At 47.7% G+C, this 26,565-nt stretch overlaps 1 protein-coding gene across 7 annotated transcripts in view; it reads right to left on the bottom strand.

Moving 5' to 3' along the window:
* The window catches only part of LOC147724882 (alanine aminotransferase 2), a 1,140,553-nt gene that overhangs the window by 137,023 nt on the left and 976,965 nt on the right, over positions 1-26,565 (bottom strand). For all 7 annotated transcript variants that reach the window (XM_086966412.1, XM_086966408.1, XM_086966411.1 and 4 more), the window contains 3 exons: positions 14,303-14,392; positions 2,328-2,436; positions 1,300-1,433 (listed from right to left, as the gene is read on the bottom strand). In XM_086966412.1, the coding sequence (XP_086822538.1) occupies positions 1,300-1,433; positions 2,328-2,436; positions 14,303-14,335 (276 nt within the window). In that variant the 5' untranslated portion in view covers positions 14,336-14,392. The remainder of the gene's footprint in view (positions 1-1,299; positions 1,434-2,327; positions 2,437-14,302; positions 14,393-26,565) is intronic.

Consider the following 26,565-nt stretch of genomic DNA (forward strand, 5'->3'; position numbering starts at 1 on the left):
TTTTCCCTTTTAATTTATTGTCTGAGTCAATCTTCTTCAATTTTTTTAAGAACTCGATGGTCGAAAAGCTAAAGAGCCCTGTGGCGGGGGGAGAGCGGCATTAAGAAGTGAGTTAGGTTTGAATCCTGTGCAATCATTTGAGGTGCTCTGCTGTCACCTTCTTTGCACGTACAGACACAGGGTTTATAAAGCTCGGACACAACTGCAGTCATCGCAGCACCGTAGTAGGCTGATGGCCAGGATTATGAGGAGGATCATTGATAGATTTGCAAGGACCAGGCTACTGAAATCTGGACGAGAAGATGAGGGCCTCTTCAAGGTGGCAAGGTGGAATATTCTTTGAGAGAGGAGTCTACAGCTGTTTTTTGAATTATAGGAGGTTTGGGGCCATTCGGATAGTTATGGAGGTATGGCGGCAAATCAAGCCCAGGTTACAACTACAAAGAAAACCACAAAACGCGAACACAGACTGGATTAAATGTGGGATTGGAAGAAAGAGTGACGCAGCATGGGAAGACGATGCATGGATGAGGTCAGCAATGATGCAAACATGGTGTCCGAGAAGAGGAAATTCTGATTTGCTATGAGCTCTTTCAATTAGTTCATAATTTAGTGTTCGTCTTTTTCTGATTAGGACTAGAAGCAGCATTAAATAAAAAATGGCTCTAACGCACCCAGAATGCCTCTGTAGGACTGATCCTCGACATCCCTCGCCGCAGCCACATCACACTCCACCTGAGAGACCTGCACTGGCTCCCGGTCAACAAGAGGTTAACCTTCAAGCTCCTCACCCACGCACACAAGGCACTCCACAACACCGGACCAGCGTATCTCAACGGCCGACTCAGCCACAACACCCCCACCCTCCATCTTCGCGCCGCAGACCACACCCTCGCCACCGTCCCCTGCATCCGAAGAGTGACCGCCGGCGGCAGATCATTCTTCCACCTCGCCGCCAAAAGATGGAACACCCTCCCCATCCGCCTGCGGCAGACCGAAGACCTTCTAACCTTCAGGAGACTTCTCAAGACCTGGCTCTTTGAACAGATGCCGCCAGCGCCTTGAGACCCTCACAGGTATGTAGTGCGCTCTATAAATGCTATGATTGATTGATTGATTAAATTCTCCTGAAGCCAGTCACCCAAGAGCTTGGTGATTCTAGGACTGAGAGGGAAGAAACATCCACCCGTAAGTGGTTCACAAACCTAGTGCAATTGGGGTGCACTTTAAAACTGCCATGAGTAACAATCGGACGTAAGGCTGGGGTGTATGCAAAGAGTTCTGGCAGGGGAGACGTACCACAATGGAGTCGCTGGCTCCAGTCGAGAGGTAGATGTCATCTGGGTTGGAGGGGATGCCACCATCTCGCCTCTCGATGTACTTTGCCACGTCATTCCGAATGAGCTCAATGCCCTTGCTGTCAGTGTACGCGCCTGTGAAGAGATAGAGCGGTTAATGTATTATTGAAGCCCCCTCACCCCCTCCCATGGGCCAGATGCTCCAAAGGACAAACTGAACCATGGACGTCAATACCTTAAAATGTCAGGGGTAGCAGACGTGACATCACACGCCCTTTGACCTTGACTCTCACTCACATGCATGCTTGCACATACACCCACATTCAGACAGACACTCTCACTCACATATATCCACTTTCACCCGCAAACATACATTTAAAGTCTTTTTTTTTTACTTTCTTCAGCTATCAGGGAGGAGCATCTTTCAGATCATTGTATTCCATTTTTTTAACACTAATATGAATAATCTAAAAATATTTACGATTAGAGTAATGAAAAAATTACAGAAAACAGGGAGAGTGAGCATAAAGCGGCCACTGTTCTAGGCATTGATTGTGCCATCTCTGAGGGCAGGGGTCGCAAAGGCGATGCCAGTGGTCACTAAGGGCAAGCCAGGAGTCGCAGCTGTGACTCATGGCCACCCCTAAATTTCATCCATGATTACTGAACACATGACATAAAAGAACACATATCTGGTGGTTGATTGGTTTTGTATGGCAGCTTCGCTCCAGTACTACCCGCTTCCGTACACCAGGATGTGGAACAACATCCCTGCATCCACCAGGACCGCCCCAACCCTGCTCCGGTTTTTATAGGAGCTGAGGACACACCTCTGTAAAGAACACCACACCACAATGATCCTGTGGTCTACATTCACAGCCCAGCTCCCCTCTAATCACTCACTGACTGTACCTTCGCCTTTGACCCACTTGGCGCTATACAAAAACACAACATACACACACACACACTACCTACTTGCAAGGATGAAGCATTTGTAACATCATTGAAGTGACGCAACCCTCTTCTTACCAATACTGTGTCCACCACACGCTTCCAGGATCCGCCTGGCCTTCTGCTTGGCATCTTCAGGGAATTTGTTGTCGTTCAGCAGCTCAGGGTAGAGACAGAGGGCAGTCACCTGGAAGAGCAGAAGGCAACCACACAACATGTTCAATCACAATGTAGAACACCATCAACCAAGAGCGGGACACTCAGAACACAGCACACATTATATACAATCGCCCTCAAATAGAGGGGAAACAGGTACAAGAGAGTGTGACTCAGGAAAAGTGCGTAAATAAGGCAGGCATTTGGACTCCAAGTATCAGTCTTGCCTGGCCACAATTTCCCCTCCATTTTCTTAAACGTTCATGGACACTAAGATATTGGCTTCTAACTTGCTGGCTGGCCCGAGGGCCGCATCCTTGCCAGATGTTCAGAATATAAGAACATGTTCATATAATCAACTGAAATGGGAAACATTAACATTGCCAGTAGCTACCCTGGGTGTCTTGCAGATGTGGTAGGGATTTGACCCTCGTCGAGCTACCTTGGACGCCCCTGCACATAGGAGTTCTCATCAGGAGTTGTCATTGCTGCTGGTGACGAAGCCCAGGGATTCACTGGTTTTTCAACAGTACTGGCAAGAGAGGCTGCACCCCTGTCATAGTCATCAGAACCATCAAGGGCATTCGTGAATGACAAGCGGCAGTGAAAACCACAACTACCCGCTTTTCACTTCTGATCTGACCTAGAACTCCAACATGGCCGCCTCCTTAATGAAAAAGTCGTTACATAGCCAGCTCCTCCAACAAAGCCACACAGATCCATCGTGCTACGATGGGGAACACAAACTGCAGGTCTGATACAACTGTACAGCCGAACACTGTGTGCATTACATTGTAGCAGGGAGATAGCGTCCCATACCCCGTTAAGGGGTGCTGGAGCACCTTTTCGAATGGTTAACCTGAAACGCAATGGGAGAGTGCATGGCTGTCTTTGTTGTGATCCTCTGTGTAAAGGGACGGACGTGAATGACAGAGGAGGAGTTGTCACCTTCTTCCAGGGCACATCACCTGCCTCTGCAAGTAGGAGGGCAAAGGAGTGAGAGACAGGTGTGCAAATTAGAATGGTAATTAGGAATAAAACCCATAGAGAGCTACACAACACCATCCCTGGTCGGAGAATGCCTTTACACCAACAAAAAAGGTTGGTAATCAGAGTTGCCCAGCAATTCGTGTGCCAGCATACGCACGGCAGAGTTGACGTCAGAGGAGTGACAGGATGCCAAAAGAACTGGAGCTGGTGGCATGAACCAATGCCATGCACCCTTTTAAAGGCAGGGACACTGCTACTGCTGAACAAAGGCACCCCAAGAGTGAGGAAAGAAGACAAATCAATGCTGGTACCCTCAGCAGGAAGTACTCAGTCTTCAAAGGCCCGGGGTCACCTCCTGCTTGGCCAAAGGAGGCCAAAATGTTGAGCAAAGATTCGGACCCCAATCCCAAATGGATGCGCTCAAGCTGGGTAAGTGGGGTAATGGCTCAGATCCTAGCCAGACTGGTGCCCTGCACACATGAGACATGAAGCGCCTCAGGCGTCGCTGCCCTGACAGCCCAAGAACAAACCTGCCCACCTGGGTCACTATCAGTGGTGGCTCCTCCGCTATGGGGGAGGAGCGTCGCCCTACTACATTCAAGCAGTGTGAGAAGCAAAAACATAAAATGTTAATAACTTTCAGTTATTACCATTATATTTGTTTTGGGCTGCTTTGCGGGTGTGCGGGCGGCTTTTCGAGCGGGCGTGGCGGCTCTGCGAGCAGGGCAGTGGATGAGTGGTTTTCCCACTACTAAGTGCGTAATGACTGTTTGGTCGGCCCTCTTGGTCCGCTCAAAGCAGTAATTTGCACTTTCCCCCTGCATTACAGCCTTCATGGAGAGCATGCCCACTCCTGCATCCCCTGGCTGAGCGCTGTGACACTGCGCTCAGACCAATCACAAGGCTGCACTGCAGTGTTTAGATTGCTTAGGTGAGGCAGACTGGCTTCCTGTCATGTGTCAGAAACAGGAGTGCAGGAGCAGCGATACGGGACCCGGTAGCGACAAGGTAGGCGATTTTTTTCTCGCTTCTCTCCACAATTGCGACCTACCGCCTGTGAACCCCACAGCCGCCACTCACCCACCTACCAGCCATGCCCGCTGCGACTGGTCACCATCCTGCCTTCACCACTGTATGAGAGACCAGACTTCTTTGTTCTCAAAGATCCTTGTCTTTCTAGTTTACATGAGGGGCGTCCTCCTGACTTTCTAGAATTTCCTGAGAGACAACTTCTACTTTCACTATTCGTGGGAATGACAGTTAAAGGGGTGGGGGGGGGTAAACAGTGTGGGGAAAGCAGACTTCTGCTGCTCCCATTGTGTCGATGCCAGCACGGCACAGCCTTGATGCTCACTTTTTGTTCAGTTTCAGCCCAGCTCTTCTGTGACCTGTGTCCCTTGCAAAAAAACCTTTTATACGTCTCCAATCTTAACTTTCATTCCTGTTTCGTCTGCCTCCTCCACCTTCAATAAACTTTCGCTAACCTCCAGAAAAACGCATTTGCTCCAACCAATAGCAGCTCAACAGGGGTCCTTTGCTGTTCTAGACTACTCACGAATCAGCCTACTTGAATGATAACTCCTGGTTGCAGAAATGTGATGGAGTCTGTCAGACACTGTCTGCAGAAAACCTCTGCCCTGGGGGAGCAGAGCCGCAGCCTGCCGTGTGCGGCCAAGAAAGCTGACTCTGAGGTCTCAGAAATGTCTAAAGGAAAAATGTATCTGCCCCTAACTACTTCAAGGCTGTTACATGCTGTTCACAGCACCAAGGGCTTGCTTTTCGGGTTTCTAGGCACTACGCCACACCCTACTGCCCCTTCCCTTTGCAGAGAGATCGCCCACACCTTGCTTTTCAGGTCGAGGGACCTATAAGCTGCGAAGCAGCTTCCGGTCCGGAGATCTTATGTTGTATAGTAGGGCTATAGAACCCGCCTCCCTGCCCTGTCTCTCCTCCATTGGCTGGCTTCCTAAACGGAGGCCAGCCATTGGAGGAGAGAGCCGTCCCTCCAAAGAAGCTCCGTCTTTTTCGGATTTGGGGGCGTAAGTTTTGCTGTTCTTTAGACAGTGACGTTGTCCGTCACTCAGGACAGCAAAACACGCCCCCGAATCCAAAAATTTCGGAGCTTTGTAGTCAGCAATTTCGGCCTGACTGCGTCGGCCGTTGCATCCATCTGCTTGCTTCCATGAGCCTTCTTCTCACGAGCCTCCTTCTAATCGTTATTCATCTCACTCCCAATGATATTTAGTGGTAGCCCTCCTCCTCCGCTCCTATCTTGCAACTAAACTACAGCTAAAGCCCCATTTGTCCGCTCCTGTTAACACACTTCGGGAAAGACAGTAACTGCTTTTGGTCGGGAGGGGGTCGCCATTTTCAACTGCGAGGAAGACAAAGCGCCGACTAGTGAGTGGAGCGGGACCTAGGGGAGCTGACATCCCCAGGCAGAGCGAGGAGGCAGCGGCTTTCTTGCTGCTCGTGTTGGTGACCCCCTCCTGTCTTCCCCCTCCCCTTGGCGCCGTTTTCTCTACCTCCCCTTGCTCTCCTCACACAGTGCCATTTATTTATCTATTTATTTATTTATGCCATGTTATATAGCGCAAACTTTACCCGAAGGTGTCAGAGCGCTTCACAATAGGGACAGGGCTGATACATGAGACCAATCATGTGAGCAAAGTCCAAAACAAACGTTACATTAAAGAAGCAAAATTACAATTGTCAGCCAACAAACTACAAGAGGCAGCAAGGGTGCATTACAAAATGACAATCGTGAGCCAACAAATGCAAGAGGTAGGAAACGGTGCATTACAAAAGTGACAATGGAAAGACCCGACCACCGCATAGTGTGCTGGAGTGCGGCCCACGTCCTGCCTAGCTGCCGCACGCCCCGCGTGGTCCCCGTGCCCACCCCACACGCACGGGCTCCCACTCCGCACCCCGAGCATCCCCATGCCCCAAACCCAGGACTCAGTTGGCACCTCCGTGCCAAGTGGTGCTCTCCCCCGACAGCCTCCGACAGCACCTCACATCCCCTGCCATGTTCCGAGCCTAGCTTTCCCCGCAGCAGTTCTTTTAGGCCGCCAATGATGCCCTGTACCCCCCCAAGACCACCACCAGTCCCCATCCACCAGACCGGCAACCTTCCATCAATGCATCGTGTACGTGTGTTTTGTCCTAAGCCAATTTAAACTGCTGGCCCTGCATAACGAAAGTCATTTTGAAATATGGAGCCACAAATAGCGTATTTAGAAAAACCATGGTGTTAACCCCAGTGGAGCGAAAACTTTCATTGGCTCGGCGCACCATATGCGGACTTTCTACTCTATTTGCGATACCAGCCATCCCAAGCCTAGCTTTCCCTGCAGCATTTCTTTTAGGCCGCCAAAGATGCCCCGTGCCCCCCCACGACCAAAAACCTGTCCCTGTCCATCAGACCGGCAATCTCCTCCCGCTACCCGCCGTAGCTCCCTGCCTCCCCCACATCCCTCCCCCCCGCCTCAAATTGGTGCCCGCCTCACTCGGTCACTCTTTAGGAAACATGTGTCACGCTCCCTTGCGAGCCCTCCCACCCCTCCCCCCACCCCGCCTCCGGCCGAAGCCAGCGTTGAAGCACCATTGTGCAGCTCCGCGATGACCCGAGCGCTTAACCCCCCGCCCCCCCACCGTCCTGGGCAAGCAATCCAAGGATACCAGCGCCCCCCTCCCATCTTTGAAGCCCCTTTCTGCCGTTCAACGATTGTCCTGATGTAGTCCATGCAGACCTACAAGAGCTGTATAGAGGGACAGTGTTTCCGGATATGATTCAAGGAGTGCCTGAAAGTTTTAGTGCCGCTTTGTTGAGCTGTCATGTGGAGGCCGGACTTGTATTTATTTTGTGTCTGTAGACATCATGGGATTGAGCTCTGATCTCATTTGTCTAATTATGAGCTTTATACTGTTGTGAGTGCGCCAGACTGAAATGCACTGCTATCGTGAATTATCGACTGCTAAATGGTCGAAAGAAGAATTCGGACAGCAATGGATTTTAACCACTTTTTAAAAGGCATGGCTTTGGTGGAGCTCTAAAAATAGATTTCAGTGAAATAAGAAATAGGATGTTTCTGATTCTTACTGTCTGAGTCTAGTGAGCCGATGGTAATGCAGTGTAGATCAGTTACCTAACACACTTTGAGTTTGTGAATATATAAGTGAAGAACTACTGCTTATCTTGTATTTCTTGTTTATCGCAGAAATAACCCAGATGCAGTGCTTCAGACATGCATTAAAGCCTGCTGCTTCCTGCTGCTAGTGCTTTTTATGCCGAGGGGCTGTTAATGCAGAGGTCAGTCAGTTAATGAACTGGGAATAGTCACCGGCTCCCAAACCTGTTGGGGCTGAGGAAATGGAAAGTTATGGGCAGGCAGGGCGATTATAAGATTAAATGATTAATTAATTAAACTCAACAACTTTCGCAGTAGGTTCTGCAAGCAATAATTGACACGAAGTGTGCGTAATCCGGGATGATCTATCAGTAACCTACACCAGAATCATCCTAAACGGAAACAATTTGAGAGTTTAGTGTGATATTCAACGTCGACATTTTATAAACACGATGCTGAAAGTTGTTGCCCTGTAGCCCAGTGCTTGCAAAAGTGAACGGGCAAAGCCTGCCTGCAGGAGTACAGATGGATAACAGCCCTTCTGCATACAGGTAAACTTGACATTGTACCAGTAAATCTCCTAAAGTTGTGACAGCATGAAGCAGATAGAACAGATTTGCGACAAGAAAGGAAAATAAGCCAATGGGTCGCGCGGCTCGCCTCTTTGACTTTGCCAATGGGGATCTCTTTCCTTTGTCAATTTTTTTTGCTGATGCCATCAAGACAGAGCCTCTGTTCCCTGCTTGTCATCCCGGTTTTTCTGTGCCTATGTGTGCGTGGCTCTGTCTGTCTGTGTGTGCGTGGCTCTGTTCAGATTCAGAGTGCAGAGTGCAGATTCAGAGTGCAGATTCAGAGTGAATGCCATTTATTTAACGATTAAGCTATTGGCAATGTAAATGACCATGCTATTTATTTATGATTTAAAAAAAAAAAGTCATGAGCAATGCCAATAGCTCTACCTTTAATAATGCCGGGACCATTGCATTGTAAATGCTTGTTTCTACATTTTGAAGTTGAAATACGTCGAGCCTTCCATCTAGTAAATGAACATTTCCTCACATTTGATTAGACATATCCTGAAGCAGGGGTGTTAGTTTGTGCAATCGGCTGGATTTGCTACTCAAGGCTGCCCTTAGGGAGAGGAGCCACTTGTATTGTATTTTTCCATTTCTATAGTGCTTCCTGACACTTGTGAGTTGTTCTGAAATGCCTTGACCTATATGCTACTGATTACAAGCGTCCATGTCGTCGGCTACTGCCCAGTGCCCAAGGCAGACTGCCCCATGCATTCCACCTTCCCTCATGCCTCTCTACTGCATATTGATGCTCTCAACCACCAGACACCACCAGAGAGCCTCAACGCATGGGCATCACTGAGACGGTCCTGTCTCACTGACATGAAGCAACCGGCTCAGATGGACTCATCCAGACCCGAGACGCCCACTGATCACAGTTATTTATGGTACGGTCCAGCCACTACTTACTTGTTCCCAAACTAAATACATCCCCTGTCCTCAATAAGGCTACAAATGCAAAAAAAACCAATTCATGGACGGAATGCTGAACAATGTCAAATATTGTCCAAGTACACATATGTCTACCTATATCCATTGTTTTTTTTTGCTCCCCACGCCATTCCAGTTTGGACCCAGTCATATGCAAATCAGTCTTAACCCTGCCCACCATGGGAACAGTCCAGCCTGAACTGCCAGGCCAGGTTCTCCTTTTACCACAAAACAAGCATCCTGGGACTGGTTTCCGGGGTACACACCTCATCAGCCAGGCCAGCTTGAATGCTGTGGCATGGCGAGCATGGGGCCCATAATTTGCATACGGCTGGGTCCAAACTAGGACGCCGTGATTACCAAAATAACCATGGAATTACCCTAGATCTGTGACAGGGGGGAATGCTTGAAATGTTTAGCATTAAGTCCATCATCTTTTTGTGTTGCGGCAGTCGCCTTGAGTGGGTATGCCCAGACTTGGGTCCCCTGCTCACTATGCCACTGGATTCAAGCTAGCCTGAGTGATGAGGGGGCGATATCTCAAAACCAGTCCCAGGATGCTTGCTTTCTGATTCAGAGAAGACCTGGCTTGGCAGTTTGGGTTGGATTGTTCCCAAGGGGAGCAGGGTCAAGACTGATTTGCATATGGCTGGATTTGAACTGGAATGGCATGGGGAGCAAAAAACACAATGCATTTAACCCAGATCTGTGACAGGGGTGAATGTATGACAATGTTCAACATTCCGTCCACAATCTTTTTACGTTTCTATCAATAAAACTACAACACTGGCCTGTACATGGAAGTGTGACCAGTCAGTGGCATCTGTCTTCTCCAATCCTGCCACTTCACCATTCACATCTGGATGTCTGCCCTTCACCTTAAACTCATCCAGTGTCAGGAGCAAGGAAGGGGCTGGGAGACCTGGGATTGCCCCGATGAAACGGAATAAAGACGTGTCACTGTAAGATTGTGGTGACATGACCATGGAGTGGATGATGCTATTTAAACTGTGAAATGTAATTCGGAAGGTGCCTGGCAACTTTTTGCGTAGCTGTGGTTTTTTTGCTTACTGTTTTGGTTCCCTTTGTTTCCTGACTTCTTCCCTGCATTTGACTCTGCTTGCTGGATCCTGTTTGGACTTTGTTGGTTTTCTGTGCGCCTTGTTTCAAGGATGCTCGCTTCCAGGAGATTGTTTGAGTTGGCTCACGCTACCCTTGCACCGGCTTCCATTATTTTTGGCTTAGAGTCCCAGCGTCCCACCGTTCTGCAGTTGGTAAACAAATCCTTTTGTTTTGACCTAAGCACTGCAGATCTAGTGATGTTTATTAGAGGTGCTAAATACAACTATGCTTTATTTACAGGTAACAGAATCTGCCTGAGAACCCCAGGCTGTCACGGCTCTATTGTTTGTGCAAGAACTGAACCCTGAGAGAGACCTGCCTCTATCACCATGGTGTACTGGCCGTCTCTTTTCTCTTTCACCCTTTTCTTTGCCCTGCGTTCTTTCAGGCTGCTCTCTATATTCGCCTTAGTCATGCAGAACCATGCGGGCGTGAAATCTGGAACACAATAAAATGTGCCCTGATAGACAGCAGTTCTAGCTAACCACTGGTTTAGGCCTCGCTCTGCCCTTCATGACAAACTGTTTCTCTAAATTGCCCCAGAACCCAATGATAAACCTTTGCTTTAGAAAACAACCGATCTCAAAAGTGTGAGCCTCACACATGTCTCACTGTTCCCCGGATAAATGGAGTAGAACTTCCCTTAGTAGGTAGGGTCTGGCCAACGGAGATAGCGAGAGGCACACAGGTGACACAGCCCAGATGCACAGAGAGAACCCTCTAAAGTGACCCTTACTGATCTCATGGTATCTTACCCTACCTACTTAGGGAAGTTGTACTCCCTTCATTTATCCGGGGCACCAACATTTGCGGGCCTCTGTAGATACAACTTTCGCACTCGGTCCTGAAGAAGCAGCCTGGATCTCCCCCGGAGACCATTAAAGCGCAAAACATGTTGACCAGAACATATGCCCACTAGGGACATATAGTTACCCAGCTACCAAGCGACATAATACCCCTTAAAGCGGCACCATACACTTTGTTTTAATAATGACAGAGGGATCACCTTAATAAAAATGAATCACTCTCCCTCCAACCATTTTTTAATACACCTTCTAGGACTTCACTGCCACTTACACCGACGAACCCATACGGCTTCATCAAAAGATCTCTTAGAAAGAGACCCTTCGGGGGACCCGTAGGGCATTACAGTGCAGGCCCAACGAGGAGCAAAAGCCCAATGATGAAGCATGACATCCTTCGGGGTGTGTGAGGGCATCAAGTGTGTGAGGGTGTGTGAGGACATCAAGAGGAGGCCACACGGACCCCCACAATTAGAGTAGCACACGACAAGAGTCCCTCTTACTTCTCTTCTTTTCCTCTCTCGACTTAGGAATGGGCGGTGACTCCTCTTTGATATAAGTACCGCATACTACATCAACGCCTTCCTTAACACATGAAAATGAAGAAAGATCACAGTCCTGCAGTTTGCCAGATAGTGTAATGTCCTGGGAGCACCGAACCCGTGGGCGGACACATTTATTCTGTTCATTTTGTACCTTGTTGACGCAAACCTCAGACTCGGGGTGCGCCATTCGGACTTCTCCGACCTGGTTAGGTTGAACAGGATCATGTACTTGCTGTGAAATCTGCTTTGAACCATCTGTTAGAGAAATCAGGTTCCCCATCACCCACAGCGCTGACGTATTAGCACCCTTGAAAAACCATCAGATCAAACAAGGTAGCAAAAAGGCCCCCTGGTTCAACGATGACCTTAAGAAATCCAAAAAAGCTATGTCGTACCCTCGAGAAAACCTGGAGAAAAAACCCAACCTCTGACAACCTGACCACCTTCAAGGATGCCACCCGCAAACACCACCAATTGATCAGAATCACCAAGAAATCAGCATTTAAAGATCGACTCGACAACTACGCCCACAACAGCAAGGAACTTTTCAACATTGTCAAAGATTTTACCAACCCCACTGCCGGCACCAACGACATCACTCCCTCCCAAGACCTCTGCGACTCTTTATCCTCTTTCTTCCACAACAAAATCACCGACATACATAACAGCTTTGAAAACCAGTCCGATGAACAGCCCACTCCACCCACCTCCGAACCAAAACAGCACTCTCACAACCTGTCCGCCTGGAACCCAATCACCACTGAAGACACCATCCGCCTGATGAACTCCATTCACTCAGGATCGCTAACCGACCCATGTCCCCACCACATCTTCAACAAAGCAGACCATCATCGCACCCCATCTCCGCGATGTCATCAACTGTTCCTTCAACTCCGCATTCTTACCGGAAAGTTGGAAACATGCCGAACTCAGCGCCCTTCTGAAGAAACCCACAGCTGACCCCTCGGAACTTAAGAACTACCGCCCCATCTCACTCCTCCCATTCCCTGCCAAAGTCATTGAGAAAGCCGTTAATAGTCAGCTCGCCGCCTTCCTGGAATCCAACAATTCCCTCGACCCTTCACAGTCCGGCTTCCGAGCCAAACACAGCACCGAAACCGCCCTCATCGCAGCTACAGACGACATCCGAACACTACTGAACAACGGAGAAACAGTTGCCCTCATCCTACTTGACCTCTCCGCCGCCTTCGACACAGTATGTCTCAGCACTCTCATACAACGCCTCAACAACGTCGGAATACAAGGAAAAGCTTTGGATTGGATCATCTCGTTCCTCGCCGGAAGAACCCAGAGAGTCCGCCTCCCCCCATTCAGATCAGAGACCACCGAAGTCATCTGTGGTGTACCACAAGGATCCTCACTCAGCCCCACCCTCTTCAACGTATATATGAGTCCCCTCACATCCATCGCGCGCCAACACAACCTCAACATCATCTCCTACGCAGACGACACCCAGCTGATCCTCTCCCTCACCAAAGACCCCAACACCGCCAAAACCAATCTACACGAAGGAATGAAAGAAGTAGCCGAATGGATGAAGAACAGCCGTTTAAAACTTAACTCGGACAAAACGGAAGTCCTCATCTTAGGGTCATCCCCCTCTGCCTGGGACGACTCATGGTGGCCACCGGCCCTTGGTACAGCGCCTATACCTACAGATCACGCACGTAACCTGGGCTTCATCCTAGGCTCCTCCCTCTCGATGACCAGACAAGTCAACGCCGTCTCTTCTTCATGCTTCAACATCCTACGCATGCTCAAAAAAATCTTCCGCTGGATCCCTACCGAAACAAGAAAGACAGTCACCCACGCACTGGTCACCAGCCGACTGGATTATGGAAATACCCTTTACGCCGGGACCACAGCCAAACTACAGAAAAAACTCCAACGCATCCAAAACGCCTCAGCCAGACTCATACTGGACATTCCCCGTCACGCTCACATTTCCGGTCACCTGAAGGATCTTCACTGGCTCCCCGTCAACAAGAGAATAATGTTCCGTCTCCTCACCCACGCACACAAAGCCCTCTACGACCTAGGACCCGAATGCCTCAACACACGACTGTCCTTCTACACACCCGCCCGACAACTACGATCATCCAATCAAGCCCTCGCCGCAATTCCACGCATCCAAAGATCCACCATGAGAGGAAGATCCTTCTCCTACTTAGCGGCCAAAACCTGAAATTCTCTCCCCACTCACCTCCATCTTACACAGAACCACCTCTCCTTCAGAAAGCAACTAAAAACCTGGCTATTCGATAAGTAATGCACCCACCCTCCCTCTAGCGCCTTGAGACCCTCTGGGTGAGTAGTTCGCTATACAAATACTTGAACTGTGTTTCTCATCAAAATATGTCTTTTCATACTCTTGTTTCTTTAGCACGGTTTTCCTCACAGAATTGAACTCTTCGCCTTCTTTGTTTGAGAATCACTATGTAGCCAACCAGGAGCCAAGTTAGATCTGGCTTCCCTTCCCCTCAACAAAGTAAAAGGAGACATAGCTATGTTGAGTAATGAGTACATAGGTAATAAGCAGGGCTCGAGTCGGGGTACCACGCGGGTGGACGGCGTTACCGCACTTATTTTACCGGGAGCTCGATAACTGTAAACTGCAACTGAGTGCAAGCCACCATTCGTGATGTCACTTCTTGTCGTGACCTCAGCGTCCCCCCAATTCTTTTTTTAGGACTTGTGCCCTGGTAGTAAGGTCATACTGCTGTAGCACAAATGCTCTCTAATAACAGCACCTACAATGTAAAATGTCTTGGGGCTCACCTGCCGCAGGAAAGTGATGGGCTTCTGGCCCATGGCCTGCGCATCGCCGATGTTGGCTCGTATCACCTCTGTGAACGGCTTCTTCACACCCTGCGGAGAGAAAACACAGACATGTTAGGAGGGCACGACTGTAAACGACACCAGGTAACAAAAGCAAAAATAGCACTATGATGATGGCCACTGAAACTTATAGAAACTGTAAAAGACAACAGGTACCAAAAGCACACGCAACACCGTGATGATGGCCACTGAAACTGTAAACGACACCAGGTAACAAAAGCGAAGACAGCACTGTAAAGATGGCCACTAAAACCATTTACATTCGTTATAGAAACTGTAAACCACAACAGTAACAAAAGCACATACAGCACTGTGATGATGGCCACTGAAACTCTTTACATTTCTTGTAGAAACTCTAGAGCTCTAGGAGGTGGGAGTAGGAGACAGGCTACCCACAATCATACTGAGAGCAGAAAACAACTGAATCACAACCTACACTGGATAAAATGCAATGTAGTGCGTGAGATGGCTTATGTTACAGCGCCTAGAAACCACAAGGCCGGAATTGGGGGATGGTGTTATAATTTAGCCTTTGCGGAATTAAGTGCGAGGTTACAATTTGACCAGCACAGCAAGAGGGGCACCTAGTTTGCGGTGGCCCTGAGGTTCCCAAAGAGGGCCTTTTTGAGAACTGGATCAAAACAGTTCTCATTGTACATCCTTAAAGAGTACTTTTAGTTACACCAAAAGGACTGCCGCCTTGGCGACTAGTGGGGGAAATCTTTTCAGATAACCTCAAAGATGCTCCTTCTCGCATACCTTATCCTGAGTGAGTGACTGAGTGTAAGAGGGAAGATCCAACAACTGCAGGGCCTACGAATGTTTGACTGGTGTCTAAACTACAAAAGAAGCACTGATAAAGCCAATAGGTCTCTCTTTTAATCGTCTCTTTCTATGGTATGTAGTTGTCATTTGTCTGCTGTGTGATATGCTAGTGTTGGTTTATAGTTGTGTGAAATCAGCAGATGGTTGTTGTTGGCGTTTGTGCCATTGAACATTGCTTTCTTTATATATAGGGCTAAAACATACCACCTTTACGCAATGTGGCAACCATCTTGGAAGCACAGGAAAGAACTTTCCAAGATGTCTGCCGACTGCAGCTATTGATTTTACCAAAGCTTGAAAAGTTGTATCGCAAACATTGGTAAAGACAATAGCTGCAGCCAGCCATTTTGAAACATTGTGTAGACTTCCACTGTGTTCACCATGATGCGTCTAGACTCAGTGACCAGACCATCTTGGAAGTATACAAAAATAAAATAGTCACCTCTTTTGGCTTTGCCAATACTGCCACAATTTTACACACATTGGCAAATCCAATGGTAGGGGGTGGCAACTGGCAACCAGGGAGGAGAAGGTGGGGGAGGGGTGGCGCAGAGACACCAAGCCACAGCAGTGCTCTGTGATGGGGGAGCATGGAGTGGGAGAACCATAATAAGGCTGTGAGGAAGGCAAGGAAGTGAGACGAGGAAGCTTATCTGGTACCCGGAAAGTTTTGGGTGAAGCTAAAATGGCGTCCCCCGTGCGAGTATTGCAGTACTTTACCGGAGGTCCTGGCTGGGTCCGGCATGAGTATTGCAGTACCTGGGAAATGAGTTTTTATGTTTTGTAATGTTGGCTCCGGGATAGAGGGGGGTTCCATCTGGGTCACCCCCACAAGTTCCTGGGAGTCAGGGTGTCTCTACCCTGTGCCCTGATACTCTATTTCTAAACCTCTTTAAGGACATGGAGACAGTCTTCAAATCCTTCAAGATCAATAACAACATTTGCTTTTCAATTGAGGCCAGCTAATAAGATCGCTCAGTTCTGCGAACCAGGAATGGTCTCCATGCTACCAAAATGGCCGTCAGGAGAAAAAGCTCCCTTTACCAACCAAAAGGCCCAATTTTGTAATTTAAAAAAATGTTTATAGATGGATATTAGTCCGTGATGGGCATGTGATGGAAGGTTTTCTACATTCATGATAAGTGTTAATGCTGGCCTCAAAATTATTGTGGGCTCTGCGGAGTAGCAGTGTTTTTGCCTGAGATTCTGAGCCGACGCAGTCACACTAGCCCACGCAGCACATTACGATGGTGATGACCAAAGTCAAAGAGCCACAGTAAGGGAAGCACTCCCCCTGCAAGCCAAGATTGGGGAACACACTGCAGTCACTTAATTTTCTTGATAAATAAAGGACTGGTCATAATCAAACATATCCCCCAATTGTGAACATTGCTGTAACAGGTCGTAGTGCAGCGCACGGCGGGCTGACCAATTTGCTAGGTTGAAATTTGGTGCAAAGAAGAGTGAAACAACAAGTCCTAGCAAGGGCAAAGTTAAACACACACACGTTTCTCTAAGCCAGATGCAGCTGGTGCCGAGTACCCAGACAGGGACCATTAGTCATGAATTCCAACCCACAGTTAAGTCCAGACGCAGAGCTTCCAACAGGGGGGCTTGTCGGGATGGAAAAGGTCCTCTGCATGGCTCTGGAGAGCATGTATCCCTCCCTCAATTTCTCTATAGTAACTCTCTTGTTTGCAGAAACCTACAGAAGTTGTGTGTGTGCATGCTGATGGCTCCTTGTGACATGGATTGCAGTCCACTGATGGGGCTCTGTGGTCTGGAGGAAAATGCTGAGTGCACTAACTCTACCAAGGAAAACTACTTGTTGCGGGCGGGCCGTGGTGGCATCAACAGGTATTGTGGCAAGATAGGGATTTCTACTGGTTTCCTTGCAGGGGAAGTTGTCGTCTGGCTTCTCCTGTCATTTACTGCATGATGATGATGATGATGATGATGATGGTGATGGTGATGGTGATGGTGATGATGATGATGGGGGTAGGTGTTTGTAGCTATGTATTTATTAGGCCCTACGTGTTTGCTATATACTATAGGGTAGAAAATCAACCAATGTGAGTTGTAGGGCTTCTCTCCAGCACTTCTAAGGCCCTCTGAAATGGGGCATCCTTGAGGAGATGGAGGACCCCCCTGTAACGCTCTGCTGCCCCTTCTTCATCTTTTCTTGAGGAGTTAAGCACACCAGGTTATGCTCTGCATTTTAGTAACAACAAGTTATGTATTAACCATATTTTTTACACAGAACTTTTGAAGTCCGTAACTCCACGGATGGGGTAAGATGTTATACCCCTTCTCTTCTCTCATTTTTATTTGAGGGCCCTTTTAATCCCCTGTAGCCATATCGCAACTCACACTTTAGTGGATCTGATTCTTAATGGTGTCAAGGCAGAGTCGAGGGTTGCTACAAGCACTTATTGATCAACCTAAGATTCGTCTGATGCTCAGATTTTTTTGTTGCTATTTTTAGATTGTTGGTTTTTAGTTCTCCCCTGAGCCAGCGCCTGCGCTGTCCTGCGAGACATTTAGTAAGCGGCTTTTGAAAGTGCCACCACAGGTTTTGGTGGCCTCAAGCTTGTGTGCACGTAAGCGTGCAGCCACCATCTGTCTTTCCTCCGTCAAACAACTCCCACTTCTCCCCCTCCCCCACCACAGATCGTTTCTCGTGGCCGCTCGCGGGCGACCAATGCTTGTTTTTTTCTTCTTCTTGCGTGCTTGTTCCAGCTTGCTGCCTGCATATAACATGGCTGCCGATGTCAGCCCTGTGCAGGCTCCGGCTCATTAGCCACTCAGTACCATAACCCAGCTCCTCAGTCTCTCTGACTCACTCTACAGCCTGTGACTAAAGCCTTTAACCTTCGCCCTGCAGCACGCGCCATCACTGATGGGGCCAAAGTGGGACACAGGGACAGTCACAGGTGGTGACTTGTGAGTTTGGCGCAATTGTTATTGTTATGCACCTCTGAATGTATTGTTGATGCATCATGTGTTTTCCCTCCTTACACCTCTGAATGAATGTTATGCATTGCATCATGTGTTATGTTCTTACACCCCTACAGGTATTGTAATACTTAGGTGGTTGTTTTCTCCCTAGTGCAGGTGGTGCTAGTGAGGTCCTGGTTACCAGTAGTTACGGGTTGTGTACTACAGTGATTTTACATTCTATGTGCTATGTTCTAAAAGTGTTACTCCTAAAAGTGCTGATTCCTGACAGTGGTCCAGGTGGCCCTGTCTTGTAAATATCCCCTGTAAATTCTGCCCGTGCCCCTGGCACATTGTAAAGTGTGTGTTTTATCTAATGTGTTTTGGTGTAATACAAAGGCTATTTTTATATATAACCTTGTGTGGAGTTTCCTTTGTGGTGGGCCTTGGGTGTTGTTGCTGGGGTGCGTGCGCAAATACTTAACTCATATCGCCTCCAAGTTTAGCCTTGCTGCTCGCGCCACGTTACCTAGAGGGTGAGCAGGGGTTATCTTGGTGTGTAACTCCCTTGCCCTGACTTGGGAGTGGTGGTCTCTGACTGACTTTGGCGCAAGCCCTGGCCAGCCAGGGATCCCATTTCTAACAAGCAATTGGTTCAGGTTTGTTTGGAATTTTAATTGTTTCATTGCTTCGTGAATTTCTGCGTGTGGGTAACACGTTTGAAATATAACTCCATGTCCTGTAAGCACTCTACATTAGAACATCGACTATAATGTTTAGATTTTTGGCTTAACTTTGTGAAATCGTACCTCTGTTCTTACATTATTTATTTTTAACAAAAAATTCAGTACTCCCGTTAATCAAGGCATTATATATTTTAACGATTTTTAAGGACCCACAAGCTCTGTCTGCAAACTGAATATTAATATGGAACAGAAGCTACCAGCCACTGTGCCACGCTCTGCATCAGAATCCGGAGTACCACAACAGAAACTCTTCGTACTTCAGGGTTGGGGCACTGAGCGCCGGGACGCCGTGGGTGAAGGGCTCAGATAGGTATAACCTGAGTCAAGTCCCTCCAGCTGCCCCGGGACACCTGACGAAGCTCTCTCGGGGCTAGGGGTGCCCGGGCATTTCCAGGGCGGCTCTTCCGAGGGGCACAATCCACCACCCTGGTCAATGAGGACAACTCAACTGATGTTAAAGAGGAGGGGGGGGGGAGTGAAGGGAGGGGGAGGGCGGTGGCCAGGAAGCGGCACCAGCAAGTTAGAGGACAAATGTGTGATGGTTATAGCCAGGTCATCTTCATGCTGCCAGTGTGCCACTCCATGCCACCCACCACCACACGACCGAGTGACCCCGGCTCGAATCTAAAGGCCAGGCGCAGCAGTGGCAGGCAGTGTCTGAGTACTGGAAGTCACCTACATGGGCCAGATATCTCTTTGCTCCGCTCACGCTTTGCTTCAACGAAAACAATATTTCACCAGGGCAGAGTTGACTTCCTATCAGGTGTAGGCTGACGCTCTATAGCGCCTCTTCACTACCAGGACACGACAGCGCGCTTACGAAGAATAGAAAGGCGCGTTCATACATCGCTGGATGCACACAGAGGGCAATTCACAATAAAGAGAGCCACACACCGGTGAATAATCTTCCTCCTTTTCTATATGCTGCACTCCAGCCCTCGACCCCTGGAGCCCCCTCTGGTCCCCTGGCGCGCTGCCGCACCACGGCCCCCACCTGACCTTTCACCCCGCGCCCCTCTGATGTCCTGCCAGCCGCGCCCAGTGGGTCCTGAAAGTGCCGCGTTGTGCAGAGCCGCGAAGGAAGAAAGACAACCCCGGCCCGGCAGGCTCCGCACCCCTCTCCCGTGGCGCGGAACAAGGGCCGCTTCATGCGCAAGAGCACACACCGCCCCTGCCAGGGGAAGGGAAGCGGGGACACCCGCCGACGCTTTTATCAAGGAGGCTACAAAAACAAGTATACATTAACCCAATGCACACATTATGAAACACTTTATTTCATTCACAAACCAAACAAATACATAATTGGCAATTTTAATGCGAAAGCTGCATCTTTGCTCCATTGTTATTTTATTTCTGAAAGAGGAAGTGCCCTGCTAGCCCCAGCCTATCACGATTAGTTTTTCGCTCCTAATGCCTTCTCTCGTTTTGTCAGCGCCTCGCGCCAGCACCCCCGCGGAGGCCTCTTCTAGTTCCCATTAATTTGATATAGTTGCGCTGCTCTCACGAATCAAAACAAAGAGACCAAGGCAACTTGTAGCTTCCAGTGTTAAACTCCTTCACATTTACGGAACGTTTTACGTGTTTCAGTCTTGATTTTTTTAGGATTATATATTTATTAAACTGCTAATATTGCTAACAATGTTAACAGTCGCAGTCCCCAGAGTAAGCCTTGCGGACCCCCGGGCTGCAGGGCCCTGGGTGAAGGCTCGCTGGCCGCGCCTGCCGCTCCGGAACCATTCTTCGTCGATGTTCATTGCCGGACACTAGAACTCTGTTTCTTGATGCGAGTCTCAGGCCCGAGAGACGTCCGTGCTCTCGCGGGGGCACGGGGCCCCTGGCACCCCAGGCCCGGAGCCAATGAGCCTACTGCATAGGTGCCTATGGTCCAAACTCTCACAACTCACGCTTATGCACTCCTGCATCCCATGACCTCTGACCTCAGGGGATAATGTCAGTGATCAGGCACACACAAGACCAAGTGTCTAGAGCTTCCAACTTTGGAATTAGGAAAGCAGGTTGGAATCCTTGCCTCGTCATCCTGTCATTCTGGGCAACTCTCTTTATATCCTAACAGATGTGCAACCTATCCTGATGCGCATGTAAGGCGCTGCAAGGTAGGTGCCAGTGCCTGAAATGGAAAAATTAGAAGTGCAGGTACTCTGTAGCAGAGTGCCTGCTGGTTTCTGAGAAGTGCCGGTACTCTCTAATCAATAGTATTGCATTTCTCTTTAGAAGTGCGGCTACTCTCCCTCTGAAAATAAGAAAGTCTTGGTACTGCGTACCGGACAGCACCGGCCCATCTAAAGCACCGGTCGGCGCCATATAAAACTACAAAATGTGACTGTAGTGGGTTTCAAAACAGAGCCTTCTAGGATGGAGCGAATGTAAATGAGGCGGACACTTTCCGTGAGCACAGAAGGCTCCTGAAGTCACCCACACAAAGCCCGGATGTTTAAAGACTCAGGGTATGAAGAGAGTCATCCACTCCAACCAATGTAGAAGTACACTAGCTCTGACAAGACACAGACAGGGTGAACAGTGGCTCAGGTCAATTCATGGAGTAAATCACCTTGCGTGGCCCAGATGTGCTGCGCCATGGAGCCAGATGTGCGTGCCCTCCCCGAGAGGCAGTTCACACTGGACAATCCCTTTGAGGGGGCCAAGGCTCATCGGTATAGGTTTGGTTCCTGTCTGACAAGTCACAGCGAGCTACAAAACAATGGAATGTTGAGTGGCTCAAGTCACTTAGTAGGGTCTCCAGTCGATGTAACACTTTGTCACCCTCCACAAAACAGCCATGTGCGACTGTATCCATCACAGCTGCACAGTCCAGACCCCCTCACCATTTCTTTGTTTATACTCAAATAATGTTCAGCGCATGCCAGGCAAGCACTTGAACATGGGCGGACACAGAATATTATAAAACACACAAGCATACTTATGGATAGAATTGGGTTTCCATAGGAGATGGATGTTTGGTTTGCTAATAACTTTGGTGTCATTTGAGGAATCTTAATGAAACTTTCTGAAAAAGGGTTAATTCGACTCAGATTCTTGCTGGAAAGTTTTCGGGTGATTCATCTTGCAGGGGCAGAGAAAAGGGAAAGGGGTGTTCTCAAAACGTGTTTTCCCAATGCAATTTCCCATAGGAACTTAAGACACAGATACAGCCAAAACGTCTGAATACAATTACACCAAATTTGCTATAAAACGATATATTCACACAGAAAATATGTTTTTGTGAGTTGGTATAGACCTTTTAAGTAGTTTTTGAGAAATTAAGGTTAGAAATGTATATTTATTTTATTCTGCAGTACCTTTGTGATAGTATGCAGAGTATCGCAGTACAGCTAGTTGAAAACACACAATCTCATTGGCTGGTCGCAATGTAAAGAGAAAGCTGTGGCTGTAATTTTATGACTCAGGGATTTGGTCCCCATGTCGTTCAAAACAAGAAAAGAGATGAGTGGATTATGTGGTGGTTCCATGGACCCTTGGCCCTTGTGGGGGTACAAGATGGTTCCCCCAGGGATAAATTTAAGATATATATTTTTTGTAAAGCTGCTGTACTTCTGCGTGGGTCACCGTGGCCTCTGTATGGCTGCAATCTAAAGTGATTACATTCCAGCTAAATATTCTGGTAATAAAATATTGTTTTCAACTAAAACATCAGGAGGCTGAGCGAGCTAACGCTCGCCACTGACATCTTGTGCGGATCACAACAAGTTTAAAATCCGGCGGCACCATTTCAGCGTGTCATCCTCCCGAGGTCAACCACTGGAGCGATGGCAGCGTTGTTAATTTACAGCGCGTAAAACAGACGTGTGACATGAAGCTCTATGTAGAAAAACAATATATATATATATATATATATATATATATATATATATATATATATATATATATTGTTTTTCATATATATATATATATATATATATATATATATATTGTTTACATAAAACAGACGTGTGACATGAAGCTCTATGTAGAAAAACAAACAAAAAAAAAAAAAAATATATATATATATATATATATATATATATATATATATATATATATATATATATATATATATATATATATATATATATATATATTCACACAAACACACACCACTAAATGCATCACTGCTACACCTACATCCCGGTATAGCATACAGTGCTCTTAAGGGGCTCGCCTCAGCGTCCCAGGCTCCTAGCAGCGGGCATCCGAGGACGTGCCCTTAACCCACTGATCCCCGATACCATAATGCTTTCTGATAAACTAATTCTCCGTAATACTCTAATACTCTGTAAACGCGAGCTTGACCCCAACCATGCGACACTAATCCCACTAATTAGGCGCATACTTAAAAAAAATCGGTGCAGAAATGGATTATTCTGCACAGTGACCCCAGTGAGCAAACTTCTGCGGCTCCCTCCGTCTGTGACAGGTGTGTCCCGGCCCCGCTGCTCGTACTCCAGATTCTGAGAAGTGGGGGTGGGTCACAGGACAGGGCCCCTGTGTCGGTGAGATTCACTTCAATGATGTCAGGCTTGCTGCTGGCAGCCCTACAGCGCCCCCTGCTGCCGGACCATGCCTTTAGTCTAAGCTCCGATATTATCCAAGGGGCGCCTCACGATCACTATAGCGCCAAATGCCACCCAATTAGCAAAGCGCTGCTCCCAACATCAAACTTACATTCCTCACGAGTGGGTCTTTCACGTCTGCAATAAGCTGTATGACTGCCAGGGCCGGCTCTAGGCTCATGGTGGCCCTGTGCAGGGAGTGTAGGTGGAGGCCCCGGAAGAGGGGGTCCGGCCGTGGAGGAGCTCAGGAAGGTGTTTTAATAATACGTCCAGAAAAGTCATTAGATGACCACTTTAGCACCAATGCTACAATTACGGATAAATGCCGTCCGTAGAAACTTCCTTCACGGACAAAGGACATTATGGTAATTTCACGGACTGTCTGTGAAAGTTACTGTCGGTTGGTCACCCTGCCTAAAAGACAGTCCCCACGGCCGCCATCCCACTGCGGGAAGAAGGGAGCTCGCCTACCTGGCCTCTACTCACCTGTTGCTCATCCAGGGCCGCAGCACAGGGAACCTCTGGTCCGGAGCCAGGTGAATGAGTGCAGGCCCCTCCCACAGGACCTTTCAAGAGCCTCGAGGCGGGTCAAAGGCCTGGGCCCAGCTGAGGGCAAACAGTGGGTCACTGGAGAGCTTCTCTTAAGGCCTTATAGGCACATGGTGCCGGTGGGCTGTGAGGAATCAAATACTGTGCAGAAGGCGTCATTACCTAAATCTCTGGTTATCTCAGGTACACGGATGCCAGCGACCCCATGTGATGTATGTCAACTTCATCCACGCCTGGCCTTTAGCCAAGTACACAATGCATTCTGGGACTTGTCGTTTTCTTCCTCATTGTAGGTGTGCGATGAAAAGTCTCATATTCAAAGCTCTCGTTACACTCGGGATGTTGTGATTAATATTTTCAAACAATTTGTGCGGCCCACTTACAATAACACCTGCACTGTCTGAGCTAATACAAGCTGTGCAGTGTCCACAGCACTGTGCTCGGGGTGCAGTACTTTAAGTTTTTGTAGTACTTGAATCATGTGGTCAGGGTTTTCTGCCCCTTTGACGAGGCGGTAGGATGGATTTGAGGTGGTATAGAGATAACATGGCAGTAAGGAACGGGATGAAAGGTCGAGGGGTTTGCATACGTCAGTAAACATTAACACAGTATTTCTAAACCAAATATGGCATCCTGTATCCCTTGCTCTTCGGCACTTTTCGGAAACCAAACTAAGCCCGGGCAGGTTCAGGCAGAAGCAGCTGATCACTGCTCGGGCTGAGTTGGGGGATACACGATTCAACAGGAAGCCAGACTCGCCTCTGGAGATAAATCACCAGAAACTTTTGCACGAAGAGAGACAGACAGAAATAAATAAAGAGAATACATCGTAATGGAAATAGCAATGAAGTTAATAAAGTTAATAAACATTGTGAAAGCAAAGCAAAATAATTATTGTTGAAGCATATCAAATCGTAACGAAATACATGAGGGGAAGAGAATAGAAACAATGGCAGGGGTTCAAATAAGGGGAAATATAATAATCAAAACGAGCGAAAGATTAAAGGGTAAAGGTTAAAAATGCAGTTGGACTTCTAGGTGGAAAGTGGTACAGAGGTGTGTACATAAAATCTGACAAATGAATATGCTTAATACAAAATGCTGTGTAGTATGATACCTCATAAAAAGATTGCACAAAAAAAATGCAGTTGACTATGACCCGTACATAACCCACTAAGCAATACTTTTCTGGTCATGATTAACCCCTCTAGATAAGCTCGGGGACACAGCAGAACTCTAAACCTTCTTTCATTAGTGAATGGCACACTCTGCACTAAGAAGCACAGGGCAACATTTTAAAGTGTATTTTTTTCAAAAATTCTAGTCTAGAGAATAAAATATTAATGGTAACCACACAGAATGAGAACATAAATGCAGCAATGCATAACATGGTCCGTGAATTGAATATGAATATTCCTAACATGGGGAGGACATTCCTAGCATCCTAAGACCCTATCACTACTTCTGAGCGCTATGCTAAAATTTAGCAGAAGCTGAAATTAGCAAGTCTACATATTATGTGCCCGCACTTTGAGGCGGAACCCTCGAAAGGGCCTGGTTTGCAGTAAACCAGCGGGACCTCTGGCCGGATGGTTCTGCCACAAGGCCTCTCCAAACTATGGCCAAGACCAAGGGATTTCATAGCACATGATCAGTTCCTTTATCTCATGTTTTTAAGTTCGGTGACACTAAAGCCCCAAAAAAATGAAATACATATTGCATAGAATGCATAATTTCAATCCACATAATAGTGGTTTAGCCTGCGCTGTAAGCGTCCATATTAAAAGAGCAGCGACCATATTATAATCAAAACATGTCAACCTAGATAGCAGGCCAATATTATGTTGACACTTCTGTACATGCCTAAAACATCACACTGTCTAATAGAAAGAGGTAAAAGAGTTTGCAAACCAGCATGCTATAATAATAATAATAATACAGAAGTAAAAACGGGCCCTGCCACAATGTTGATGACAAGGCCTTTTTAAGCCTGGATTGACTGCATCGCTGCCAGATCTGTTTTGAATCCCATCCATGGACTCAGCCCCTTTCAACCATTTACTTTCTTGGACCAGCTTCTTTCTCCCACTGGCTTAAGGATTTGTCAATTACGCTGTGAGTCACCTCAGTGGAGTATTCATCTCTCACCTAATGCTAGTGCTAAAACACAGGTTGCATTTTTCAGGCATGTGTTGCATGTGCCAGGCATTCCTGGTGTGGTGTTCGTGAAATATTCAGCTGTCTTGTTTTAATTCTCCCAGTTGCTATCTCAGAGTTTCATATTTCTTCTTTCTCAACCATTGGGGTTTCCTTCTTTGTCACCCTCTGCCCCAGCCCACAGTTCCATCCTGTTGTTCTCCTGCAGATGTGTGTATGTGCTTCTGTTTTCAAACCATGTCTCTGATCAAAGTCAAAAGGGCCCTAGGCAACATTTTAAAGTTTTTATGTTGCACAGGCATGAAGGCATGCACAATGACAGCCATCCCTGCTCAAGCTGCTAAAGAGGAGAGCTTTTGAACACTTGGTGACCAGTAGAGGCTGAAATGCAGACATCACAGGATTCCCTAGCAGCTGTGAG

The sequence above is a fragment of the Lissotriton vulgaris genome, chromosome 4_1 (assembly GCF_964263255.1).
Source record: "Lissotriton vulgaris chromosome 4_1, aLisVul1.2, whole genome shotgun sequence".
Taxonomy (NCBI): Eukaryota; Metazoa; Chordata; class Amphibia; order Caudata; family Salamandridae; genus Lissotriton; species Lissotriton vulgaris.